Source organism: Gasterosteus aculeatus, chromosome 9 (genome assembly GCF_964276395.1).
Source record: "Gasterosteus aculeatus chromosome 9, fGasAcu3.hap1.1, whole genome shotgun sequence".
In the NCBI taxonomy this organism is placed as follows: domain Eukaryota; kingdom Metazoa; phylum Chordata; class Actinopteri; order Perciformes; family Gasterosteidae; genus Gasterosteus; species Gasterosteus aculeatus.
The window spans coordinates 6,990,493-7,015,131 of record NC_135696.1 but is presented as its reverse complement, the minus strand read 5'-3'; the positions used below and the strand labels follow the sequence as shown (position 1 = coordinate 7,015,131).

General features: G+C 45.1%; 3 protein-coding genes across 5 annotated transcripts; 1 reads left to right on the top strand and 2 right to left on the bottom strand.

The window, feature by feature from the left end:
• Positions 1-2: 2 nt before the first annotated feature.
• On the bottom strand, positions 3-4,980 carry LOC120824806 (nuclear distribution protein nudE homolog 1). 2 transcript variants are annotated; one of them, XM_040185884.2, is made up of 9 exons: positions 4,710-4,980; positions 4,178-4,308; positions 3,877-4,030; positions 3,492-3,640; positions 3,187-3,323; positions 2,422-2,598; positions 2,245-2,330; positions 1,953-2,107; positions 3-1,648 (listed from the first exon to the last, which is right to left on the bottom strand). In XM_040185884.2, the coding sequence occupies exons 2-9, from the start codon at positions 4,261-4,263 to the stop codon at positions 1,555-1,557; spliced, it is 1,038 nt and encodes a 345-aa protein (XP_040041818.2). In that variant the 5' UTR covers positions 4,264-4,308; positions 4,710-4,980; the 3' UTR covers positions 3-1,554. The 2 variants fall into 2 exon arrangements, with proteins under 2 accessions (XP_040041818.2, XP_040041819.2); XM_040185885.2 differs by having other exon boundaries at positions 4,178-4,356; positions 4,710-4,969.
• A 172-nt stretch (positions 4,981-5,152) lies between these two features.
• Positions 5,153-10,414, bottom strand: LOC120824799 (pannexin-1). The gene is made up of 6 exons (XM_040185879.2): positions 9,277-10,414; positions 7,962-8,083; positions 6,981-7,180; positions 6,352-6,853; positions 6,095-6,254; positions 5,153-5,974 (listed from the first exon to the last, which is right to left on the bottom strand). The coding sequence occupies exons 1-5, from the start codon at positions 9,455-9,457 to the stop codon at positions 6,105-6,107; spliced, it is 1,155 nt and encodes a 384-aa protein (XP_040041813.2). The 5' UTR covers positions 9,458-10,414; the 3' UTR covers positions 5,153-5,974; positions 6,095-6,104.
• On the top strand, positions 10,377-24,606 carry marf1 (meiosis regulator and mRNA stability factor 1). 2 transcript variants are annotated; one of them, XM_040185763.2, is made up of 28 exons: positions 10,377-10,527; positions 11,022-11,232; positions 11,543-12,415; positions 12,626-12,788; positions 12,913-13,127; positions 13,312-13,429; positions 13,521-13,693; positions 14,013-14,525; positions 15,259-15,413; positions 15,499-15,660; positions 15,786-15,972; positions 16,103-16,281; positions 16,368-16,448; positions 16,572-16,808; positions 17,052-17,171; positions 17,258-17,436; positions 17,534-17,754; positions 17,831-17,973; positions 18,150-18,283; positions 18,562-18,764; positions 19,133-19,360; positions 19,774-20,013; positions 20,095-20,346; positions 20,467-20,527; positions 20,699-20,803; positions 21,235-21,393; positions 21,836-22,034; positions 22,641-24,606. In XM_040185763.2, the coding sequence occupies exons 2-27, from the start codon at positions 11,080-11,082 to the stop codon at positions 22,018-22,020; spliced, it is 5,439 nt and encodes a 1,812-aa protein (XP_040041697.2). In that variant the 5' UTR covers positions 10,377-10,527; positions 11,022-11,079; the 3' UTR covers positions 22,021-22,034; positions 22,641-24,606. The 2 variants fall into 2 exon arrangements, with proteins under 2 accessions (XP_040041697.2, XP_040041695.2); XM_040185761.2 differs by having other exon boundaries at positions 21,836-24,606.
• Positions 24,607-24,639: the final 33 nt, after the last annotated feature.

The window sequence follows — 24,639 nt, the reverse complement described above, 5'->3', positions numbered from 1 at the left end:
ACAATGATTTACTCCTTTTAATATTTGCATTTTGGTCAGTAACGTCAAAGATCATTAGAACATTGTTCAGTTCAATAGAAAAACAACTGCAAACCAACAGGATAAAAGTTGGGTATAGTACCTCAGGCACATACAGTTCATAGAAGCAGTTGCCGGGTGCTGCTGTATACAAACACCTGGTACACAGTGGTGGTGGATGAGTTCGCTCAAGAGAGGTTGAAGAGCAAACAGAAGCTTCTCATATGAATTAACCCCAAGATAACGCCACACCAAACCTGCACCGCAATGTGGTATTCAAATATGTACTGTAATGTTTGATAAATAAGATGCTGGATGGCAGTAGTGACCGCTCCAGATTAACCAGAAACATTTCAAGGAATAGCAAAAATGTCACGTTAAATCTCTATTTCCCCGAGTCACAATATCTCCTACTAAAAAGGCATAAACGCCATATATACAGACACAAATGTACGTGATGGACTGTGCTTATCTTTGACCTGTTAAAATACATTATTGCTTTGTATTATTCCTCATTCGCCCATCGTGATGGCTGACGGGGTCTCACACTTATTAGGGAATCATTACTATACATTCAGTAGTGAAAAATGTGCCAACTAACAATCCTTATGAGAGTCATTGGCAACACTAGATCATGACTGACAAATGAACATCTCACCTCTGAGGCAGAAAACCATTTCTATGCTTTACGTCCATCGTCTGGCGACCACATAATGATGAGCCAGCAATAAACAAGTCCGTGCAAAGGTAAGACGACGGTGCTGCAAAAGAACCTGCGTCACACCACGCGATATGAAACGAGCCTGAAGGGAAGCGGCATTATCTCGCTCCTAGACGACTTCAATTATTACAGCAAATTGCTACAACCGGAGGAGGTCACGACGTGGAGTAAGGCAGCGATGGCTAAACTATCCACACCAGTTCTTGGCAGCGACTTGTTAGCAGTAGAAAATATTAGTCGCTTCTAGAAAACAAATATGGGGCTATCATTTTAATATCTAGTTAATTAATGTTAGTTTCGTTTAGTGCTACAATATTTGAGCGACACAGAGCGAAAATATTAAAAAGTGTCACTGTTTTGTTTTTCTGTTCAGTTATTATTTATTAATCATTACTTTTAACTTTGTTCAGTTCTCCCGTATTTCAAAGCTTTGGTTTTTAACTGTCATCAAAATATTTTTTTTATGAACGATGCTTCAGGTTCTTGATTCCTTCATCAGGGTCAGTGGCTCTTATTCATTCAGCAGAGTAAGAAAATCAGTAGACAGAAGGTTTTAGTGAATGCTTCCCACAGAAGGAGTGTGAGCTGTGGCTCCTCTGTCCCTTCCTGCAGCATCCGTTGACGGGTGGTGTGGGATACTAGCCTGATCGTGTGGAGCGAAGAGAGTGGCTTTCTTGTTCCAAATTGCTCAGTGGGGGCCCGTGGCGACAAGGGAAGGCCGCTCAGTTCAAAGTCCAAATGGCTGAAGCTCATCAAGGATGGAGAATCGACAGGTTATTGAATGAGGGGAAGGCGCTTCGTCGTCTTATTTTCTCTCATAGCAGAATCTTCACCCCACCCTGGGGAGACTGAGCACCCTGGGAGACGCCTCTTGGAGGAGCTGGTCCGAATTCTAACCGTTTGACTAAGCTGCAAGACAAGAAGCAGCACAGACACTCGTGAGCAAACCTCAGCTACAACTAAGCGCAAACGTATTGGTCCTGATATTCGTTGGCTTTACTGACAAAAAATAAATACAGAAAAATCTAAATGATTCCAATAGTTTAAAAACAGCTGACTCTGTAGCTTACATCATGAAATAAACCGGTGTAGCCCTGTTTAGGTAGAAGTAAGATGATGCTTAAGGGAAACACGGACTTAAAAGCCCAATAAAAGCAAATGCATTTCCAGTCATTACACTTCCAACTGCTGATGATGTTGTGGTTTTCCTCACCTGTCATACTGGGGGGGAGGGCTCATGCTGCTAGCTTGGACCTCTGAGCCTTTTTCTAAACAAGAAGGACTACCAGGGCCAGCCGGAAGTGCTGGCCTGTTGACAGACGGGTCGTACACAAAGTCTCGACAGGACGCCAACTTTGACTCCAGATTCTGGCAGGGATATAAAAATTTAAAAAAGCTCATACACCGGAGGGAAAAAAAAGTGCAGTGATCCTGTTCAGAAATAACAGCTGTGTACATCATGCATTCATAGAGTACTGTGTAGGGGTCGTCTTTAAATCGCTTACTCCAACTTTTCTCAGCAGCTCCCCGACAATGTTCAGTGCAGATATTCTAGCAGACGTTGTGAGGGGCGTCCCCGTTAGACCATCTCCTAAAACCCAACAGATGCGAGTAGGTGCACACATGTGTTAATATTAAGTTGCTACAGTCTCTATTACTGTGGTCCACGTTGTTCTATTCACCTCGTCGGATACTGGAAGGAGGTGGCGTGGCAAACGAGCTGATGGGTTTGGAGGGTGTGACGGCGCCGGACGGGGAACCGGCCGAGGGGAACTGCGGATCTGCTCTGTCCAGGTCTTTGCCCAGGCTGATGGACGGACGTCTCTCCTTCTGACGTACAGCCAGCTCCTGGCGGAGGTCTGACACGAACAGGACGGGCAGGAAATTTAGATGATGACAAAGATTTCAGAGCAACATGTTTGACGAAAAACATCAGTGACCATTGCGTTTTATGAAGTACAAAATGGTTTTATCTGCGACTTTGAAGTACTATAAATAGATCATTCATGAGGATGTGTCACTTGTAATCGTGTGCATTCTTTTATCCAAACAAGAAGCGACAATTCAAAACATTTAAGCAAGGGTCTTATAACACAGAAGCGACATGAAAGCTAACATAACAAACATCTTAGTCTAATGTTAAAGATACACCTGAGTAGACCACAAAGGGCACGGCCAGCTGATCAAGATGTGCTCTGCACATCCCCATTACACAAGCAAAAGAAAATCTCTAGTCCCCATTGACCGTATAAAAACCATTTTACCCTAGAGTGAATTTGATTCTTCACAAATGCTCAAAAAACATTGTTAACATGAGTTAAGTATGCATGTCAGTTTTCAGAGATCAGCAACTCTTGCAAACTTGAGAAGCCACAATGTGTGTGTGTGTGTGTGTGTGTGTGTGTGTGTGTGTGTGTGTGTGTGTGTGTGTGCACGCACGCACGCACCTCTGGCTTCATCCTTCAGCCTCTGAACAGACTCAAGCAGGTTCTCTTTCTCGTCCAACTCGCTTTCAAGAAAGGCATTCCTCTCAATGACATGGTTCATTCTCTGCTCAAAGTCCTCCAGAGACATGATGGTAGCCCTGGGACAGAGAAAAGGGGCCATGAAAGTAAACACTGGGTCTATTTATTATATTGGCTGTGCGTGCTCCACTCTAACTGTACGGGTATTAATGACAGGGACAGCGGTTTTATTGGATGACAAAAGCCCATTGGTGAGAAAAAGACACGAGACCTATTACGACACAGACCTTTTGGTCCTCTCCAGGTCATCGTTGGACTGCTCTAGCTCTCGGATGTATTTCTGCAGGTGATCTCTGACTGCTGTGGTTTGTGCCAGATTTTCCTCCAGGGTTGAGATGTGCCTAAAAGCTTCGGAATGCTGAGCCTCAAATTTCTCCTGCGGACAGAACACGGAAAAATCAGATTCATACACATCCCATTGCCTGCTTAGCAATAGCATGGTAGATTAATTGGTACAAGTGCACACATGTTTAAAAAACATAGCGGTCAGCTGCCTAACAGCAAGGCAGCAATTTTCCTGATCGCAGCAGCAATGCTGAATATGGGTCAGCTAATGGTCTCTGTCCTCATCACTTGTCAGTAACTGGAGCATCAGATCTGCAGGGGCCCAACCTTTATGCTTTCCAGTTCCATGCGTAGTCGGTTGTTGTCTAGAAGCAGCTCTTTATTTCGACCCTCACACTGTTTCAGCTCTGCTTCCAGCTCCGCTTCATAGTCTCGGCTCATCTGCTGAAACTCCTGCAGCTCCTCCTGAGCCTCATCAGCCCTGATGACAAGACCATGTTAACGCCCACATATAACGTTAACTCACTTCCCCCACGCTGTGTGACATTGCATGGTTGTGATTTCAGGTGCTTATTAAACATTCTTAATGAGTGGCGTTTCCTTTCATGTTAACGTGGAGCATCGCTACCTTTGCTGATGTGCCTCTGCCTGCTCCTTCCAGAAGCCCAGCTCTTCTGCTGCGGACACAAACGTGCGTGACGCCGGCTCTGCCATGTCTGCAGCGTCGTGTCAGGATAACGGGGATCGGCGACCTATTAACTGTAAACCACGGCAACGTCACTGTGTTTGATTTGACACCGCGTGCATCTGCCAAAACAGTAGAAACATCCTAAACATCCCAACAGGATAACTGTTGAGGTTAGCCGATGCTAGCGAAGCGTTAGTTAGCTAGCGCTAATCTACAGCGCTATTTGGCGTACTAAAACTACAGAAGCATGTTATGGCATTTACTTGTATCGAGTGAGGAAACGTAAATACATGAACTGAACGCATTAGAAACTTTAAAAAGCCAACAGCGGCGCTGCACGGTGCATGTGGCTAACGAAGCTAATGTCAGCTAGCTGACTCAGCTAAGTAACTTAACGTTGTAACTTATAGCTAACGTTAGCCAGAATGTGAGATCCAAACACAGCAAAAACACGGAGACTAGTCGGACTCACCCGCATATAAGGGAATGATTCAAACAAGCTGTAGCTAAGGAAATATTTTAAGCGGTAGAACTAAATGTTGGAGACTTTTGCAACAGCCGGATTGTGATTGCACTAACTAATCTCTCGTAACGTTAAGACGGTGCTCGAATCACCAACCAAATGTAAACGAAGCTTCACTTCTCGGACGCGATTGGACAACATCGATGACGTTGCGACCGTATCATCCAATCATATTACCCAACACACTTAAAGCTGCGGGAAGCGGAGCCACAACACAACACAACGCTCATAGCTGTAGCGGTAGTTGTCTTACCCCCCCTGTTGATATGCGCATATGGTGCAGTACAATGAAAAGGGCAAACTATTACAGTTTGTATGGTGTTTCTAGTATTTTCCTCCCAAATTTAAGCATTACCATATAATGCAATGCAATATCACACAATAGACCAAGATCATTTCACAATTACCTTTTAGGTATCGTATTTATTGCAAGGCAGTTGTTTGCATTATGTACAGACCTTTCTAGTTCCCTGGTCACAAGTATTCTGGAAATTAATATATTTTACAAGAAGCGTGAAATGGAATTCATTCAGATTAGACTTAAACTTCACATAAATGATATAAAGGGAAACAACTAACGTCATTGTATATGGCCAACTAAAGCTGCATCGGTTAAATCAGACCAGTGTTATTGGCATTCTATTTCCTCTAAGAAACTTCATCCATCTTTCATATGAAAGGAACAGCTGCCATCTCTCCATCTGTCTGGACAACCCACGGTCTTGTTTTACTTTCAACATGCAGTATACCACCTGTTGTTAACAGCACATCTATGCATAAATAAAGGCATGTTTACAGTCGAGACACGGCTGCTCTAGAGGTTCTTATATTACCAAACAATTAATGTTGATATTATGCTCAGTCCAGACTTTTGAATCTGCCGGCTCCACAGTGTTACAATTAGAAACAACTGACAATTCTGTCTGATATCAGGTAAGAGAAAAGTAGCATCTACCATAGAAAAAGAAACAGCGTAAATGGTCAGCAGCCTATCGCCTAAAACTTGGAATAATCACATTTATTAAAAATAAGACATCGGAGAAATAGAATGTCCTCTGGCCAAACTACAGACTGTGTGCATGTATGGAGGCCTCTGTTTTTGATGTGTATTAAACTGCTGTAAGGCAATACGTCACCAGCAATTCATAGAAAATGTAAGTGCACAGGTTTTCTCACTGATCTTCTTTTCCACCGCAGCAGATCTCATTCCTTTGCTGTTGAATCAATAGGGAAACATGCAGAAATGAAGGAAAATTAAACATGTTCAAGGTTAAATCCACCACATAATCTGTTCATTTCACTGAAGTTTACACAGGGTAAATCTTCGTCCTTACCTCAGAGGAATCATTCCTCAGCTTTAGTAGTTTCTTTGTTGTTCTTGCGTGAGCACGTCTTCTCACTGTCTATCACGTCAGTCTTCACCTGACCCAGAGTTCGCAGCAGGCACATGGTGTCGAAACCCTCGTCACCAGCCTCTTGCAACAACCCAAGCACCTGTAAATACGTCAAGACGCTTAGTTTTCCACAGAAAAAGCCAACGCAAACGCCCAATGAGGTGTTCTAACTACAGGCCGACAGTATCTTCACTGACCTGCAGACACTTGTATGATTTCAGTTCGCTCAAATTCTCCTGCAGGAACAGCAGGTAGATACTGAGGTCGTTGTAGAAGGGCGTGACCACACCCAAAGCGCCAAAGCCCGGCAGCAGCTCGTAAGGCCGGAGAAAGCTGGAGCTCTGGCGAGCTGGTCCGAGAGCAGCGTACACCACCAGCGGAGCCAGAAGCACGTAGACCCCCAGGTTGATGTAGCTGAGCAGCCTGAAGACTCCCACTGCAACCAGCTTACACTGCACAGCGGACGGCACCGTGCTGTCGTTCTTCAGCACCCCGGTACGCAGGTTACAGGAAAACTCGTCGGTGAGGGAGGCGAGTTGGATGTAGTAGCCTAGGTAGACGCAGGCCAGCAGGAGGGTCAGCAGAGTCAGGCCCCGACCTGATAGGTACTTCACCACGAGGCAGCGAGAGAAGCGCTTGGTTTTTAGATATTGCTCCACCAAAGGGTACTTGAAGCAACTGTCGTTCAGATCCAAAACACTGCAGAAGAGAGGGACATTTTTGCGTTTTTTAAAAAGAAACGCAAACGTCACAGTATTTACCTGAAAAAGATCATCGCATCTCCTGCTGAAGAGGACATAGTAGTGAGCAGCAACGAGGTGTTTACCTCTGGGTGTCCTCGGATGCAGCTTTGCTATCTAAGGCTGCTAGATTCTTGGCCATTCTGATGGCTCGATTATAAAAGCGGTCCAGCTCCTCCATGATGAAGTTCAGGTCAGAGGAGAGGTGAGGAGCTGCAGAGAAACGCCAGAACAGTGCCGGGATGTACATGAGGATGGCCAGTAAGAGCAGGATGTATGGGAAGAACTGAGGGAATCACAGAAAGAGAGACGAGAGAAGAGAGAAAAATAAGACCAAACAGGACTTCTGTAAACATTTAGGAGCAGAACACAGGGACGGCTTGAAGGAGGCGTCTTCCAGTCCCCCTCCAAACCAGACTGTGATCACTTTTATTACACCTATAAATTAGTGGGGAGACAATTAGAGGCCCTTCTGACCAGATACCAGACCAAGACTGTGAAGACCATGAAACCCCCCCTGGAGAAGAGCGACGGGAGTAACCAGGAACTGCTAGAGGCCCCAATGACTTACTCAGGCTCCCTCATGACAGCCATGGCAATTTTCTTTCACTTGACAGAAAAATGTACCCCGATACAAGATGGGTGATGGTGTTCAACATCAGATTAGATCAACTCTCCTCTTTATTAATACATTAATATAGTACTTTTCCTTGCGGTTATTGTGTACTGTATTCCTTAATTGCTTGGAAATTGGAAGTTGCTTTGTAACCAAATTCCTCAAAGTCATAGGAATATAGACATCAGGTATTATTTCTTCTCACTGTAAACTGCTGTGCATCAGAACAGATATTCAGATCTTTTAATAACTATGTATGATCATTTAAGAAGTTCTGTGTTCTGAGATCTGTGTTTATCATGGATACCGCCACCTTTAGCTGAGCATGTCTGGTGATTGGTTATACGTTTCCCACACCCGTCTTACCGCACTCTGCCTATAAAAGCCTATAACAACACAGTGACATGTCAATGGGCATTTGTGGTTGAAAATTAAAGACAGAAACATGTACCTTGTGCAGCCATAGCGGCGAGCTGTCACTTTGTTGCTGTACAGCTGCCCAACAAAACGAGTCCACGTATGCGGCCTGTTTCCAAGAGAAGTTAGTTGGAGCAAAGCAACTGATCTGTGTACCTTGGGGAGGAAAGTAAAGAGTTAACATGAGCTGACTCCTTTTAGGCATTCTGAAAAGAGAAACAAAGACTTGCACAATTGTCAGTCTTCCAGCTCTAATTTGTTGGTGTTTTTTTTTAACATACGTTGTGTCAGTAATTAAGCCATACTGCTGGTATTGTGAGGAGGGGGTTCAATCAGGCATGTACAAGTCACAAATGACCCAGATAGTTACCGACAGCCATACTAATATTAATATACAGAGTATTCTTTAAACTAACTGAACACATTCTCACTGCAAAAGTATTTATGTGTTGGTTTACATCAACGATTCAATCTTTATATAGTGTTTGTTTGGAGAATGAAGCACAGGGCTTTTTACATAATGGACAGTTCATACTGTTCTCTGACTTTTACTAACCACCAGGGACCATCAGGGTTACCCAACTAACAAACTAACTAACCCAAAACTACCCAAATAACTAGAAAATATTAATAAAAATAACTAAACCGACTATCAAACAGAAATATAATAATATAGTATAATACATTTATCATTCAAACTCAATATGCTAACATAAAAAATAACAATAACAATACTGATTCTGAATACAACATTTTAATTTTACAGACTGCGAACATTATGACCTATGAAGATAACAGAGATTTGTTAAAACGCTGATAAAGATGTTTATATTTTAGTCTTAGACTGAAAAAGAAAGCAGATTACTTTCTGTTCATTTGTGTGAGCTGTTCTTCTATTACTTACTCAAGTCCTCACCCCACTATGAACTGCCCAAACATCCTATTACCCTCACCACCATCACCCTTATCCTCACAATTATCAGCAGCAGCAGAACGTCTCTCTCTCTCTCTCTCTCTCTCTCTCCCTCTCTCTCTCTCTCTCTGTCTCTCTCTCTCTCTCTCTCTGGCCGTGAGATAAACAGAAGGGTGGAGACTTAAACCACACCCTCTCCAACCTTCACACCTCGATTGTTCTGGCCTTATTCTGAATAAAATACATCTCCATTCATGCTGTTTGGTTAATTGGAATAAAACGTGTCCACAGCAGCAGGCATCCGGAGAGGGACAAAGAAGCTTAGCAAGGCTCCCGAAACCCACAGGATTGATACCCTCAGATGGAGGTGGTGGTGGTGGTGATGGTGGTGATGACGGATGCTCCTGACAGGATGCCCACAAATTCAGCAACTCACCCACTGACACCTCTTGAGCGAAAGCGAGGGAGATGAGAAACAAAGGCAGTCCCACCGCCAGAAACGTGACCATCTTGTCCACCGCCAGCTCCAGACGCACGCCTCTGTACTTGGCCTCGGTGGGGTCCTTCAACAAAAAATCGGAAAAAACGTATTCGGTGGCTACGTGCGCGATCGCCATGACGGACGCGAACAAGAAGCCGGTGTTGTTTAATTGATGCAAAAGTCGAGCGTATTTTCAATTAGTCCAAAGCGAACTGCGCGGGAGGTTTCAAATAAATGTAAAAAAACAACAACCGCAGAATAGAAACGAGTAGAGTTTAAGACACTGGTGCGTTATTGTTAATCCATCACCGCTCCCAACTGGGACTGATGGTTAAGCTGCTGTCCCGTTACTGTGGCCCTGTCATCACAGGCATTGTGCGTCCCTGCCGGCCGCTAGAGAGCGCTGCTGTGCCATGAAGTGCACATGCCAAACATAAAGCCCGACATGCAGACAGGGTGGGACAGTGTGGCTTTTAGAGACAAAGAATAATACGATAGTCTTTTATTTTGAGTGACTTTTCCATAACTGCGTTTATCTGCATGATGAGTATTTTTAGGTATTTAGGTAATGGATCAATTCAGAATACATTATGTTATTAGTGATGTTTGGTTTAATCCAAGCAATACTATTTAAGTTGGTCAAACTATGTTCTAAGGAATACAAACGGGAGAATTCTAATTCTAATTAGCTAAACGTAGCATTGAATGGAAATACTCAAAACATGATGAAATGCAAAAAAATCATGACAGCACAAAAGAGTAAATTAAATCGCAGTGAGTAAATAAAATAACAAGATAGGTTCAACATAATCTAAGACATGTGTCTAAAGGCCAAACAAAATATCATCATGGCTATCAAATAGTGATAACGTGCGTGGTTTTCTAGCACATTTTATGGCCCAATTTAAAAACCTAATTCAACGCACGTATGCAACGAAATAACAGTGTTTCAAGATTTGTATTTATTTCATTTTGTTTAAACAAACGAAAAAAACAGCGCTCAATGTGAACGCGTCTAATACCTCCTGAGTGTGAGCATATGCCCGCCGCGTGCCAGTCACAACAACAACAACAACAACAACATTTGCGACAGCTGAGAGTGATTTCTGGCAGAAGTAGGTTACAAAAAGGTGCGGGGAGCCTACGGCGCCAGACGGGAGCAACAACGGTGCTTGGAGGAGGATGTAAGAGACGAGGTCTTTCCAGGTATCCGACTAACTCACTTTTAAAGACATTTCTTTAGCTGTTTACCGTGAAGGCGACGGGCGGCAGCAGCTAACGTAGCGTTAGCTGCCTGTTTAACAAGCTAACGAATGGTGTCCGTTGTTCGCTTAAATCTTAACGCTCGCTCCTGGGAAACAATCTCACGGTAACGGAAGTGAACGACGGCTCATTAGTTAAATTGCCGTCTAGCCGTTTAACCAGTTCACGTTAATTAATTTTGTAATCAGCTTACGTCAAGTAACGTTAGCTAAGTTAGCCGAGACACTGGTAAAAAAAAAAAAACTGGATCGCGAGCTAGCTTGTGGCTAGTTATCGATAACGTCGATCGCTTCGCTTGAACTAATTTGGTAAAACGCTACTTTCTGCGTTGATTGGCTTCCTGTAAGTAAACTAGTCCAACACGCGTCTCACGTAATCCCATGCAATTGAAAGTGCGACCAGCTGCACTTTCATAACTTTCGTTTTCCTCTTTACAGGAAAGCATGAGAGAGAAGATCGGAGAAAGTATGGTGAAAGACCTCTGCGGGTCGTGTAATGGAAGGACTGGGAGCCGAGAGATCGCTATGCAGCTCTAGACCCTTCCCATGGCTCAGACACCCCCAGACGGAGGCCTCCACCCTGCTATGGAAGCTCGACGACCGCTTCCCCACCAATGAGGCGCCTTCTGCTCACCTCGCAGATACAGAAGTACGTATTTCTATGTATTTAGTGTACACTGGCACCAAGGGACAATCACCCAGGCTCTTTATCAGAGATGTGGTTCTAGGGAACTATCCTGCGTTGTTTATTTCATACATATCTATATTACCGTGTCTGCGTTACATCATAGCTGTGACATTTTTAAATGCAGTTGGGACGGTTATCCATCAAAAGTGCTGTTTATAATTCTACAGCTTCAGATAATGTTTCCCTTTTGCTGAAGATTTTAGCTTGTTATCAATAACTGATCAACAGAACATTATTAAAGTGAAATAATGTGCTGGTCATTCTGTTACAGAACACTTACATGGATAGCAGGAAGGCCGTGCTGGAACTGAAAGATGTCCCTCCTCCTCCACACCATACATCCTCTTCCCATCCATCTCAGCCCTTCCCTCTGGCCCCTCTCGCTATGCCTCCTCCCCGCTTGCCTCCTCCTCCTCAGCTTACACACGACTCCCACCAGCAACCGCCACAATCACAGCTGCAACAAGAGGGGACTGGCCCTAAAGTAAGCATTTCCACGCACTGTGACTATTGCAGCGCAGATGCCTACAGGTTATCAGGTGGTGGGAATGTTCTTGGTACCAGCAGCAGCATCGCTGGGGTTGTCTCGCTCTATATGGCCCCAGGCTCCCTAGCAGCACCCATCAGCACCAGCAGTATTGGCAGTTCAGACCTCTGCTCTGTAGCTTCTGTCCATCAGTACAAACACATGAGCTGCAGAAGTGGAGGTGAACCTCTTGGTTTCCTGCCTCCTCTCGGTTACAAACCTCCGCTGTCGTCTTCTGTTGCTACCTCTCAGCCGGTTTCGTCACAACCCTACCTCTCCTGCTGCTCAGGGCTTCTCCACACATACCCAGGTGCACCGCTTTCATGCAGTCAACCCAGCCTCTTTCACTCCTCTGCACCCCTGGCTTCCTCTCTCCCCTTTGTTTCCTCTACACCCACCCCCTTGCGTGGCTCTTGCCTGGCCTCTTCTGGCTACTACACCTGTGGTGCTGACTGCTGCCCGTTGGCCAGAAGATCCCAGAGAACCACACTTGGTGATCCCCCAACCATCACCACTACAACCACCTCAGCACACTTCTGCTCCAATCCTATGCACCTAAATGTAGAACACACGGTTTGTGTGAAGGGCGCACACTACTGCCAGGAGTGCCTGTTGAAGGTTGGTAGAGTTCACTTCACAAAGTGTGGCCTGTCTTTTATATCTGTGTACCCAAGAGATCTATGTAGGTAACTTTGTTATTTGTTGGATGTCCTTGCCATGTGAGACTTTCCTTATGTCTGTGGAGAGTGTTGCTCGCAGTTGAAGTTAGTTTGTATTTATTTTTACGCATTCCTACTGACCTTTGTACTGATTTGTACCCACCTGCAGCCCATGAACGGTCTGGCATCTGACTTGGAGAAGGCATGGCCCAATGCACCTATTCCCCAGTCTGCTCCTATGCCTATTCCCATTTGTAATGGCTGTGGAACGGCCTCTGATGGCATGATGCTAATGCCGTCAGCCAACCTTGGCAAGACTGGCCAGAAGTATGGTTAGTGGATGCTACATTTTATTTTTTTTGCTGTTGGTCTTGTGAAATATTGTTTGGACTGATAACGTTCAGGCTGTTAAAGCCAGAAATATATTTTTCTGATTGTTTGCAACCGGTTTGGTAGGTTCTCCAGAGAATGGCGGTCCTGAAAACATCCCCCCGGTGGGCGTCTTCTGGGACATTGAGAACTGCAGTGTCCCTAGCGGGCGCTGCGCTGGCGCTGTGGTCCAGCGTATTCGCAGCAACTTCTTTCAGGGCCACCGTGAGGCAGAATTCATCTGTGTCTGTGATATCAGTAAGGAGAATAAAGCCGTCATCCAAGAGCTTAACAACTGCCAGGTACCATCAAATGGGTATTGTTTATGATCTCGCTCATTATGAGGGACATTTAAACCTGAATTGGTGCCCTTGAGCTACAGTTTATGCTAGCCAGAGTGACCTCACACATTGATCTCCATAAAATTACAAACAAGTCCAATGATTTCGCACAAAAGCAATCAACTAAATGAGTTTGTCACATCAGGTTACTGTTGCACATATCAACGCCACGGCCAAGAATGCTGCAGATGACAAGCTTCGCCAGAGCCTGCGACGTTTTGCTGAGACCCACACGGCACCTGCAACTGTTGTACTGGTATCCTGTGAGTCCACATCTCACACACTGACTACAACCTTGACATCACACACAACTTTTTTTTGTAATGATGTGCATTTTCTTTTTGTTTTTATTAGCGGATGTGAACTTCGCAAGTGAGCTGAGTGACTTGCGTCATCGCCATGGTTTCCAGGTGATCCTGGTCCATGGCAGCCATACATCTTCAGCCCTGCTGCAGCATGCCCACCGCCACATGGCCTTCCAGGACATCACGGCTGATCTGCCCCCACGTTTGCTTGTCAAAGCACAGGTAGGCCCCACAAATGCTTCATTAGGACTGAATGTTTCTTTTAGATCTGTTCTGTATTAAATAAGGTGAGTAGCTTTTGGCAAATGTAACCACGGAGAATTTAATTTCAGTGCGGACCATCCAACAGGGGAGACAGGCAGTTGGAATGTGAATTTGATAAACTTTGCAACCATTTACTCACGCAGTTATTCTTTTTGGGATTCAAGTTTTCCATAACCTCCATTACTCTGCGCCATTGTTTTTCAACTAAAAGGAAGACTGCTTTAATTTTAAAGTGTAAATCATACAAACCAGACAGGCTCTTCCTCCCCTCCCTCAGCCCAGTTTCAACCTCCTCTATGTGCACAACCTCCCTGTCAACTGTGACAAGAGCCTACGGAACGCCGTGAAGCTCAGGCTACGCCGCCTATCAGACAACTGTGGTGGCAAGGTGCTGGGCGTGGCCCAGGGCACAGCCGTCCTCCGTTTCGGCAGCGCCGAGGCCGCTGCGCGTGCCCACAAGCGAATGGAAAATGAGGATGTATTTGGCCGCCGAATCAGCGTCTCCTTCTCCCCGCGGCCTAGAGACGATGCAAGTCCTGAGCCTGAGCCGGAGTCTCGGCCCCACCCCTTGACTCTGGCCCAGACCGGTCAAAACCAGGACTTAATGTTCGAATCGCCCCTGTCCCTATCCACCTCCGCATTTCTGCCCTTGGGGATGCAGAGGTCACCCAGGAGGCCACGGCGAGCAACCCGCCCAAGCCATGCCTCTGGCCCCTTGCCAGAAAGGCCCTACAGCCCCAGGAGGGGGTGCAGTGGGCCTCCCGGTGGTGCTCCAGCAAAGCCCCATCAGGTCAGCAGACTCGTCGGTGCCTGCTTCCCCCATAACCTCCGCCGCCCTCTGTCCTTGTCTGGGCTGCAGCCCAGTGTCCCTCTAACTACTGCTTTGACTAACCGCCTTGAGCTGCACACTAAGCTTCACTTGTCTGCTTGTGCTAGCATGCATTAGTTATCATTAGCACTTCATATGTCTCCTATTGTCCTGTATAGTCCTTGGTCATTTTGCATTTTAGTGCATGAAATAGCCTGTAGCTTGTGTTTTTTCCAGTATATCAGTGCTGATATACTTAATGTAACTAATGTGCGCCATGCCTCGGTTTTTGTTTTGTCCTTTAATTTATCCTGTTTGAAATGTGTAGAATGAAATTAAACCAGTGTGGAAGACAAACGGTTTTAACCTGCCCAACTCGAGCAAAATGGGAATACAGCGGTAACATTACAATTAAGTTTAGGAGTACCGAAAATGCATGACTATCAGCTTTGTTCTTGGAGTACCTAGTACAGTGTGACTACCAATAAGCTGTTAATAACAAAGCTCATAAGAGCTTGGATGCACCAAATCATTTGTGTTGATTACTGCCGTTTTCTCTTCAACCAGTTGATTTTCAATGTACAACCCTAATTAAACTTCCAAATGCCATTCCCTGACACACACACACACACACACACACACCTCTCAACACATCAGCCGTATCCAGCCACCCGCCATCTACAGTATTAACATCTGCTGCCTCTCTCTGGTCCAGGATCCGGGTATTTTGGAGGGCAAGCCCAGAATGAGCTTCCACCCCCTGGAGAAAGGACGCGCTGCTTCCTCGTCCCCTCAGAGTAATGGTGAGACGGGAGCCGTGGAACCGCTCTCCAAGCCGGGCCTCACGGGAGAGTCCATGTACAGGAAGAGGTGTGCACAGGAAAGAGTGATATTAGTCCAAGTAAAGTGATAATAGGATGAAATTTCCTTTAATGATTATTTCATCTCCATGTAGAAGAGACGGCTCGCACCCTCGTAGTGTGACCGAATCCCCTATAGAACAGGCGGACAGGAGCTCAGGGGACTTCCAGATCAGCACACCCTCAGCCTTCAGCAAGTTGAACCTGCACAGGAGCTTCAGTCCCCTCATCCTGTCTCCGGGCTCCTGGTCATCCAGGTGACATATTGGGTCATATTTTAATAAGTCTACTTGCACCATTGTGCAGAGGTAGCATATTGCTAATGCTGCATACATTCTCCAAACCTTCATTGAAGTTTTCTCTGCCTTTTCTCTAACAAAAGGAGTGCATCACCCTGTCTGTCCAGCCGGTCCTCCCCCCTACCGGCTGCCACTCGTAGCCAGTGTCCTGAAGGTCCACATGAGCCCTTCTCGGATGGGGCAGAGGTCCAGGTGGCCAACCTGGACTACAGAATGTCTCGCAAGGATCTGCAGCAGACGCTGCATGAAACATTCTCCCGTTACGGCCGGGTATGGCCAACTCAGTCCTGTCTTATTCACAGCAGATATTTGATTTAGTACTGTAGTAAAGCCCAGGTGTAAGGATTTAAATGATTATTATTACATTTTTGTTGACACGTGATTCTTTTTTTTTGTCCAGGTGAAAGCTGTGGAGCTTAACCCCCACACAGACTATCAGCTCAAGGCCACAATCCAGATGTTTTCCCTGCAGCAGGCCATAAGTGCAGTCAGTGGCCTGCACCGTTACAAGATCGGAGGCAAGCGGATCCAGGTGTCTCTGATCACTGGTGGAAGCAACAAATCCCTTTTCCTGCTCAGGTACAGTTGATTTTAGTTGAAGTTTGTTTTCTTTAGACTCCTTTGTTTGGACTGTGAGGGTAAATTTCTGCTCTTTAACTATACAGCTCGGAGATCATCAGCATTCTTCAAGATGCACCTGCCAGTTGCCTTCCCCTCTTCAAGTTTTCAGAGATCTATGAAAAAAAGTAAGTAGCTTTGTCTCCACTTTACTCGTAGAATTTGTTTTACTTTGAGTAAAGCAGTTCCATAGCGGTGATGTGCTTTTCAGAGTAGTTTTGTGTGGCCCAACGACATGCTCCTCTCTCCAGATATTCCCGTAAGCTGGTGGCTGGGGATCTGTACAGGCTACCCGATGTGGTGGCAGTGCGGGAGCAGGGAGGCTCCAGGCTGGTGTGCCTTCTGCCCAGCAGCCAAATCCGTCAGAGCCCACTGGGATCTTCCAAGTCGCAGGAGGGCTCCTCTGCCGGCGGCAGCCCTGTGGTCTTTGAGGAGTTGGAGTACCATGAACCAGTCTGCAGAGAACATTACACACAGCGGGACTTCAGGTTATTACAATTTTGTTTGTGATATGATGCAAAATGTGTAACGACATTCACTACGATGGACGCTGGTTCCTTTGAAACTTGTTCAGCTGAGAAAGCTTTAGTTATTTTATGTATTTAAATAGTATTTTCTGTTTAGTGTTTCGTATTGTTGGCCAACTGGAAGCATCTGACCCGCCCTAATCTTGTCTACATACGTTTCCATAACGGATTGTCTTATTAATCTTTTTTTCTCGTTTTTTTTAGTGAGGCTGACTTTGACCCCGACTCTTATCAAATACCTTTTGTTGTGATGTCGCTGAGCACCATTGCATCGGAGGTCCACAGTCTTCTGCAGTCACATGAGGGAACTCTTCCATTACTAAGGTTACAACCAGCTCTTTAAATGTATTTTTATTATCCTAATAACACTCAAAAATGTATAAGATTGTAATTCTGTATTTTTCACGTAGTTTTCCAGACTGCTACGCAGCTAAATTCGGCCTTCTGCAGCTGGGAAATGAAACCTTGGAGGGGGGGGTTCCTCTGGAGCACCTAATTACTTGTGTTCCCAGTATCACCATCGTCACGGCTCAGAATGGCTTCAAAGTCATCAAGTGGATCCACAACAAACCACCAGCACCAAACTGTGGTAGGCAACATTAGAAAAAATAAAAATAAAAAATACCATCCATATGTATCAAATTCTGTCATTTCAATTGAAATACAAAAAACGTTTTTCTTTGAAGAGCCATGGATTCAGCGCTGCAAGAGTTCAGTTGGCAACCCGCAACTCATCCAATTCAGCCGTGAGATAATTGACTTGTTAAAGAGTCAGCCTTCTTGCCTCATGCCCATGAGCAAGTTCATACCTTCTTACCACCATCACTTTGCCAAGCAGTGCCGTGTCTCTGACTACGGCTACTCCAAGCTGCTGGAGCTACTGGAGGCGGTGCCACATGTCCTGCAGGTATTCTGGTTAATGACGAACTCTGAACTGTTTTTATTCCATGTTTTTTGTGTTTATTTATTTTCTTTGCTTCCAGATATTGGGTATGGGTACCAAGCGTTTACTGACTCTGACTCATCGTGCTCAAGTGAAGCGCTTCACGCAAGACCTTCTCAAACTGCTTAAATTTCAAGCCAGCAAACACGTGTCAATCAAGGACTTCATGCAGGCATACCATTGGTCAGTCAGCATATTTTACAGATTAAGATTCTGTATTTACAATGCCTTTATACTTTCTGGAAGTTAGAATTTCATTGAGCTAAATGTAAAATTTACAGATAGCTCTGTCTGTAAAGGAGGAGGAAAGTATTAAAAAGTTGTATTGTTAATGTTTGTAATGTAATCTTGTGCATCAGGTGCTTCTCTAGAGACTGGAGGGTAATAGACTACGGCACATGTGACCTGATGGACCTTTTGACTGAGATCCCAGACACCACCATCACTATAACGCATCAGGACATGGATACCGTCATCTCTGTTCCCAAGAGAGGTCTGTTACCACCGCTTTAAATTGTCTAGGCTTCTTCTCTACGAAGGGCGATGGGAACGGTTATTTCTGTCATCCCAAAGAAACGTTTGTTCTTAAATGTACATTTTCTTTTTAATTAAATGTTTTAAAAGCAACAAATTTCAATGCTACTGGCATATGAAAGTACTTTAATTCTCTTAAGGGATGGATTGATTGATTGATTGTATTGAACCATACTGATGTTGGTAATTTGAAGTTCTACTTTTTTCATTGATTACATTTCTCTTATGTCCCTGCAGAGCGCACGGCGGACGAAATGGAGCGCACTAAGCAGTTTGGGAAGGAGGTGGTGGACCTGCTCCGCCACCAGCCGCACTGCCGGATGGCCTTCAGTAAGTTCATCCCCACCTACCACCATCACTTCGGTCGGCAGTGCAAGCTCAGCTACTACGGCTTCACCAAGCTCATGGAGCTCTTCGAGGCCATCCCCAACATAGTGATGGTGAGTTGGAAAAGGTGTTTGTATTGTACTGCCCTGCGACAACCCCCAACAATGAGGAATTCACGGGTATTTCTGTTATCCGACCACGTCCTTGGCGTCCATGTCGTGCAGCCAAAACAAATGATTGCAAGGTCCAGGATGAAATCTCTAGACGTGGACTGTTGTTAGTTCATGACTTGTATGTTTCCATCTGCTTTATCAAGCTGACTAGCTTCAAACTGACCCAATACTTTCTAATCATTAAGCTCCTCCCGTTGTATTTACAGGCTTGTGTCAAAAGTCATGTGTTTGTATTGAACGGTGTTATTGAATCGATTTTTAATTGCGTAAAAATGTTTTCCCAGTCTTATTTATTTTTATTTTGTCAGGTGTTGGAATGCGGTGAAGAGAAAGTGCTGACTCTGACAGAAGTCGAGCGCATTAAGGCTCTGGCGGCTCAGCTGGTCAAGCTGCTCCGGGTTCAGAAGAACTCCAGCCTTCCTGTCAGCCAGCTGCTCACAGAGTACAGCAAGACCTTCGGTTATGGGCTCCGCCTGCAGGACTACGACGCCAGCTCCCTGCCGGCTCTGCTGGCCAAACTCTGCCATGTAGTCAAGGTAAAGAGTCTAGTGTTTTTATTGGTCACATTTCACTGTTTCCGTTCGTGCTGCTGTAAGTCTTCGAAATACAAGAATCCTTTTTATTACGGGAGTTTAATCTGCTTTAGATATGAGACTACTGGCATCCAGCGAAACAAAATGATCCACTCAATGCTACAGCTTCTTTGGCAAGTCTAACTAGCCAATTAATAAGCCTGTCAATCATGTATTTGAATGCATTCTTCGTTAAAGTCCAATTAACCAAGCATTGGGAGACTTTCGATCAAATCTATCGCTGCTCTTTGGACCCAGGAATAAAAGTTAAAAGCTCAGTAGATGACTTCAACCTGCACATTCGATCAAAAAGTAAATTGATCAAACAAATAGTTTTCATCAAAACAATCAAGCTGTAACGTTCTTTAAATTTCAAGGTGGCGGACGGCTCGGAGGGCCGCGAGGTGCAGTTGATCAACAGGAAGTCTTTGCGCTCGCTCACCTCCCAGCTGCTGGCGTTGCTCATGTCCCAAGAGGAGCAGCAAGTCACCAGGGGCCTCCGAGTGGAGGAGCTGAGTCAGCATTACCTGATTGTCTACGGAGCCCCGCTCAACCCATGTGAATATGGGTTCCTCTCTCTCAGCGAGTTACTCAAGAGCCTGCCCTACCTTGTGGAGGCAAGAATGCGTTCAAAGATGACGGGAAAAGCAAAATCTTCCATGTCCCTGTGCTCTAGTCACATTCTCTTCTTTCCACAGTTGTATAATATAGAAAATAACAACGATGACAAAGCTGGCAACGCTGCCAGTGGTTACGGCGAGGAGTGGGTGAGGCTAACGAGGCTTTACCAGTTTGCCCGTAACGTGCGCGCCCTGCTCCACACCTACCATTACAACCAGATCTTCCTGACGGAGTTCCAGGCGGCTTACAGCAAATTCACGGGCTGCGGCCTCGAGCCGCGTCCCTTCGGATACACCAGCACCGACGAGCTGCTCAGCGCCATTCCACAGGTGGGATCGCATTTCCTTCTGCCCGTTATCAATTTGTATTTTGTTTCTAGTCTGAGTTTTGATGGAACGCTGCACTATCTGCCCATTTTGTGTCATTGCTTTGTTGCGTGTCATTATCAGGTCGTCTGGATCAAAGGGCACGGTCACAAGAGGATTATCGTTTTGAAGAACGATATGAAAGGTGATGGCATGCTTTGTTAAAGTCAAGCTTATCAGTTTGCAAATGGCATTTACAGGCTAATCATATGATGGTTTTTGGAACCATGAATACTTGGGTTGTTTTTTTTCAAGTGGAGCCGACAACAAGAATGAAAAGAAAGTACAAAGATTTGAGTTTGTTTTCTTTCTGTAGCAAGGGCAAGCCCTTCAGTCCCTTGTAGCCCCCAGCCGGGACAGAGCATGGAGAGCCCAACGTCCAGCCTGACTAGCATCGCCACTTCTGGAACCCATAGTCCAGGTAACGTATTTCTTCTTACTAGTACGGGAGAAGGGAATGATTTGTTTCAATGCTTATCTAGTAAAAAGTCTTGATGAATGATCAAAGTTGTAAAAGTCAATGTATTGCTTGCAAGCAGGGGATTAAATACACAAGCACGTATTACAGTGCGTCTCTGGGAATTTCCACTGATACATATGACACTAGGTTGTGAAACAAGAAAAGGAACTGCCAACTACCACATCCTCAACTGTACCCCAATTGTCTCACCTGCTTTACGAGAGCATGTTGACTCGCCCTCCTTTCTTCAAACACAGCGGCCATTTTACCATCACAGGTCACACGCGTATTTATACCACGATTAGTTTGTTTGTTAATTAGGAATATAGTAAAGTAATTGTATTACTATTGAGCCAAACTAAATTCTTCGTTTTGTTTTTTTTACCTGGCAGATGGTGCCGCGGAATCCGAGCTGGCTTTTCTGACCTCATCTGGAGATCTACTGTGTGGTCCTGTACCATCCTGCCTACCTTCACCTCAGCTCCACCCAGACCCGGTTCTCCTCCAGGAGACGGACCTGATTCACTTTGAGGAGAAAACGGCACAAACAGGTCACTTTTAAATCCTCCAAGTTGGCATTTCATCACCTGTACTTGTTTTCTTGTGAATAATGTTTTTCACTTCTGTTTAGCAATGCTAGTAATCTTTCTTTTAGCTTTTACTTGAAAGCAGGTTAATGTTAACCAGCCACTAAATTTGATAAGTTTTTTTTTGTTTTTTTTTGTTTTGTTTTTTTAATATACTCTCAAATAGTAATCTTCCCAATGCTGTGTGCTCTAATCCGGTCTGCTTGTCTGACTATTTTGAGCCATGGAGGCTTGAACCTTCTTAGAGCATTGGCCTTTCGTAGTTATGAAACTAACAAATGAGTGGACTGTAGTGGCCTTTCACCCACATGCGCTGTCTAGTTTTCAAAAACATGCAAGCGGAAAGTCATAAAATGCGTATTGAGTGCGTCACTTATTCTTATTCCCTCTGTACGTGTGTTGTCAGTGAGCGGGGAACCAGAGGTGGCAGCTGTTGCTGAAAGCGCATCGGATCCAGACGACTCTGCAGCCAGACCTCCGTCCCCTCCGCCCAACGCGACGTGCACCGCCTCAATGGACAGTCCCAGCAGACGAGGCACACGAAGCAGAATTAAGCTAGCCGCCAACTTCTCCTTCACAGCAGGCCTATGATCCTTTTCACACATGTAAGCAATACTAACTCGCACATATTGTAACTCTAAATACAAGAGTTGACCAGCTACAGAGGACCCCTGAGGACCGTTGGCGTCCCCCTCCACGTCCTTCCACAGGCTGTTGCTTTCTTCCTCATTGGGCATCTTTGTGCTTTGTTTCACAATCCGTGAGTTCTTCTGATGTTCACCAAACTGAGTTTCTTCTTTGCAGGTATTCTGCAATTCCTTAGTTGGCCCAATTCATGTACTGTAACCTATGTTTGATCTCACCTTAAGGGGCGTTAAGTAATGTTTTCATGCGCATCTGCGGTTTATAAAACACTGGCTTGCGATGACTGAAGAGTCTAAAGATGAGTTCGTTGCCACTGTATGCAGAGCATTAGTTCGTGGGAGAAATGCCATCGGCGACTTTTGTGTTCCATCAAAGACGTGTCGTTGCCCACCTTCTCCGTTCATTGACAAATAACAGAAGGTTTATAGAGCCATTTTGTCCATGTACCATATAGAGGAACCTCCCTGTGAACCATTTTCTTGCTGTATCTTAGTGATGGAGCATTTGATTTAGAACATTCATTTTTAAAATTCCTGTGACTGTTTGGGATGGATTTTGCTTTGTAGGTGACCATAGACTCGTCAACTGGACGCTGAGCCCCGGCCCGATTCAGTCTTTCATGCACTAAGGATTTCTGAAGAGGTAGCTTCTCTTTGAGGTATATTCTTTTTCTTTTTTGTTCGTCAAGCAGCCTCGTGACAGTATCTTCTGTTCCTTTTTATATTCTGCAGAGTATTCTGTTGTCTGCGGACGAGATTTGTCTAAATGTGTTGTGTATTTGGTGCCGATTCAATGTTGTAACTGCACATCGGTGTTCACTGTTCAGGTTGTGGCTTTTTGTTAACTCAAGCTAACTGGTTCTGAACAGTCTCTGCACCATCGCAGGGTTTTGCCGGATATTGTGACAAACGCTGCTCTCGGGAATTTTTATTCTTGTTGTACTTTGACTTAATTTATTGCAAAGACTTTGGCTCATCTCTCCAGGGCCACTGACGAAGGCCTGATGTGTGCTACGGCAGCAGGAACTGGGATCAGTAAACTGAATGTTCGGCTTTAGCCAGCAGCTGCTGCCTTTTTTCCTTTTTAGCTGTGTTTTGTGTGGGTTACACTGGAGATGGTGGCGTGAAGTATGCAGGGTGTGCATAAATAAGTTTATGCATGGTGTAAGCCCATGAGAAACAGACGGGGACAAGAGATCGCAAGACATTTAAGATCGGCCTTTTATTTCCACCATGTTTTAGGGATTTCGGCGTTTGCCTCACCCTCGCAGTTGCGACTTGAATGCTCAAGGTTTTTAAGAGTTAACCTTGTTGCCGATCAGCGCTGCGCGCGTGGGAAGGTCCATGCCTGAGTTGAAGATATCAAGGGCAGCAGTGAGCCCTCATGAGTTTTTGATTTTTAATGACTAGGTGATTGGTTGTGTGATTTTTAGAGGAGAGAGCGATGGGCCGGGAGGCGGGAAGCTCTTAGTGGAGCAGCATAGAGGCTCTGTGCAGCCTCCTGAGCAAACGGGACGCTGTGCGGCTCTCTGGAATCCGCCGGGCTTTTACAATGGCTTGTATCTGCCACGGTGCCAAAGGGATCGCCGTTGTATATCCCCGTTGCCCACATCTTGAAAAAAGGAGAAAAAAGGATACCTACTGATGTGTCCTTCTCCTCCGTCTCAAGTGTCTACAAGACTGTTGTCTACTGAATAGCCACCAAACAATGTCTGCTGCCGTTAAGTTGAAGTCTGAGGGTTGTTTGCGTTCAGAGAAAAGGCTCAAAGAATGGGTGAGAGCCCATTTAATCAGTCTCTGTCCAGCTAGTGTTTACCTCTTTAGCCAGAAGTGGCAGTGTTGATGATTTCCTTTCCAGACTTTATTTTTGACTTGGTACGAAAAGCCTTTTTAAAGCTGAGATATTCCACCTCCCAACTCGCCAAAAAACTTCAACGTCTATCCAAATGTTTTTAATTGGGGCTCTAAGGGTTCAGGTCTCTCCTGCAATGTTTTACTGACTCTTTGATTAAGGGATGGATAGTTATTGATTTAGAATAGTTAATGATAGAAACCGGGTGTAAATGATTTCACTTTGGCTGTAGGGATGTATAACTTTTTGTGACTTGCTCTCCCCGGAGGACCACAGTGGCAACCAACTCATGAATAGATTTAACTTCTTTTTAGCTTGCGCTCTTTTTGGTTGGATCAGTGAGAAGCTACTGTACCTGTCAAAATATGCACTTATGCATAGTTTTGCTTCATGAAATACAAATGTGAGATTGGGTAGTGGCCCGGGAGGGGCTGCAACATGTTTGTGTCTTCTGCTGTCTAACTGAATCTGGTCCTGTTTTCACTACAAGAAAATGTTTCCTTTATTCAGCAGTGTCCTTTAAACGCCTGCCCTGCGATACATTTTTGTTGACTCTCACTGTTGTTTTCCCTCTATACCCCCACCCCCCAGTCAGTTTTACTGCCTCACGAGACTAAAAGTCACAAAGTCTAACGTTAAAGGGACCAAAACATTTCTGTTAATAAATTTCACAAGCATCAATTCTGCTTAGTCTGTTTTTTTGTGTTTAAGACT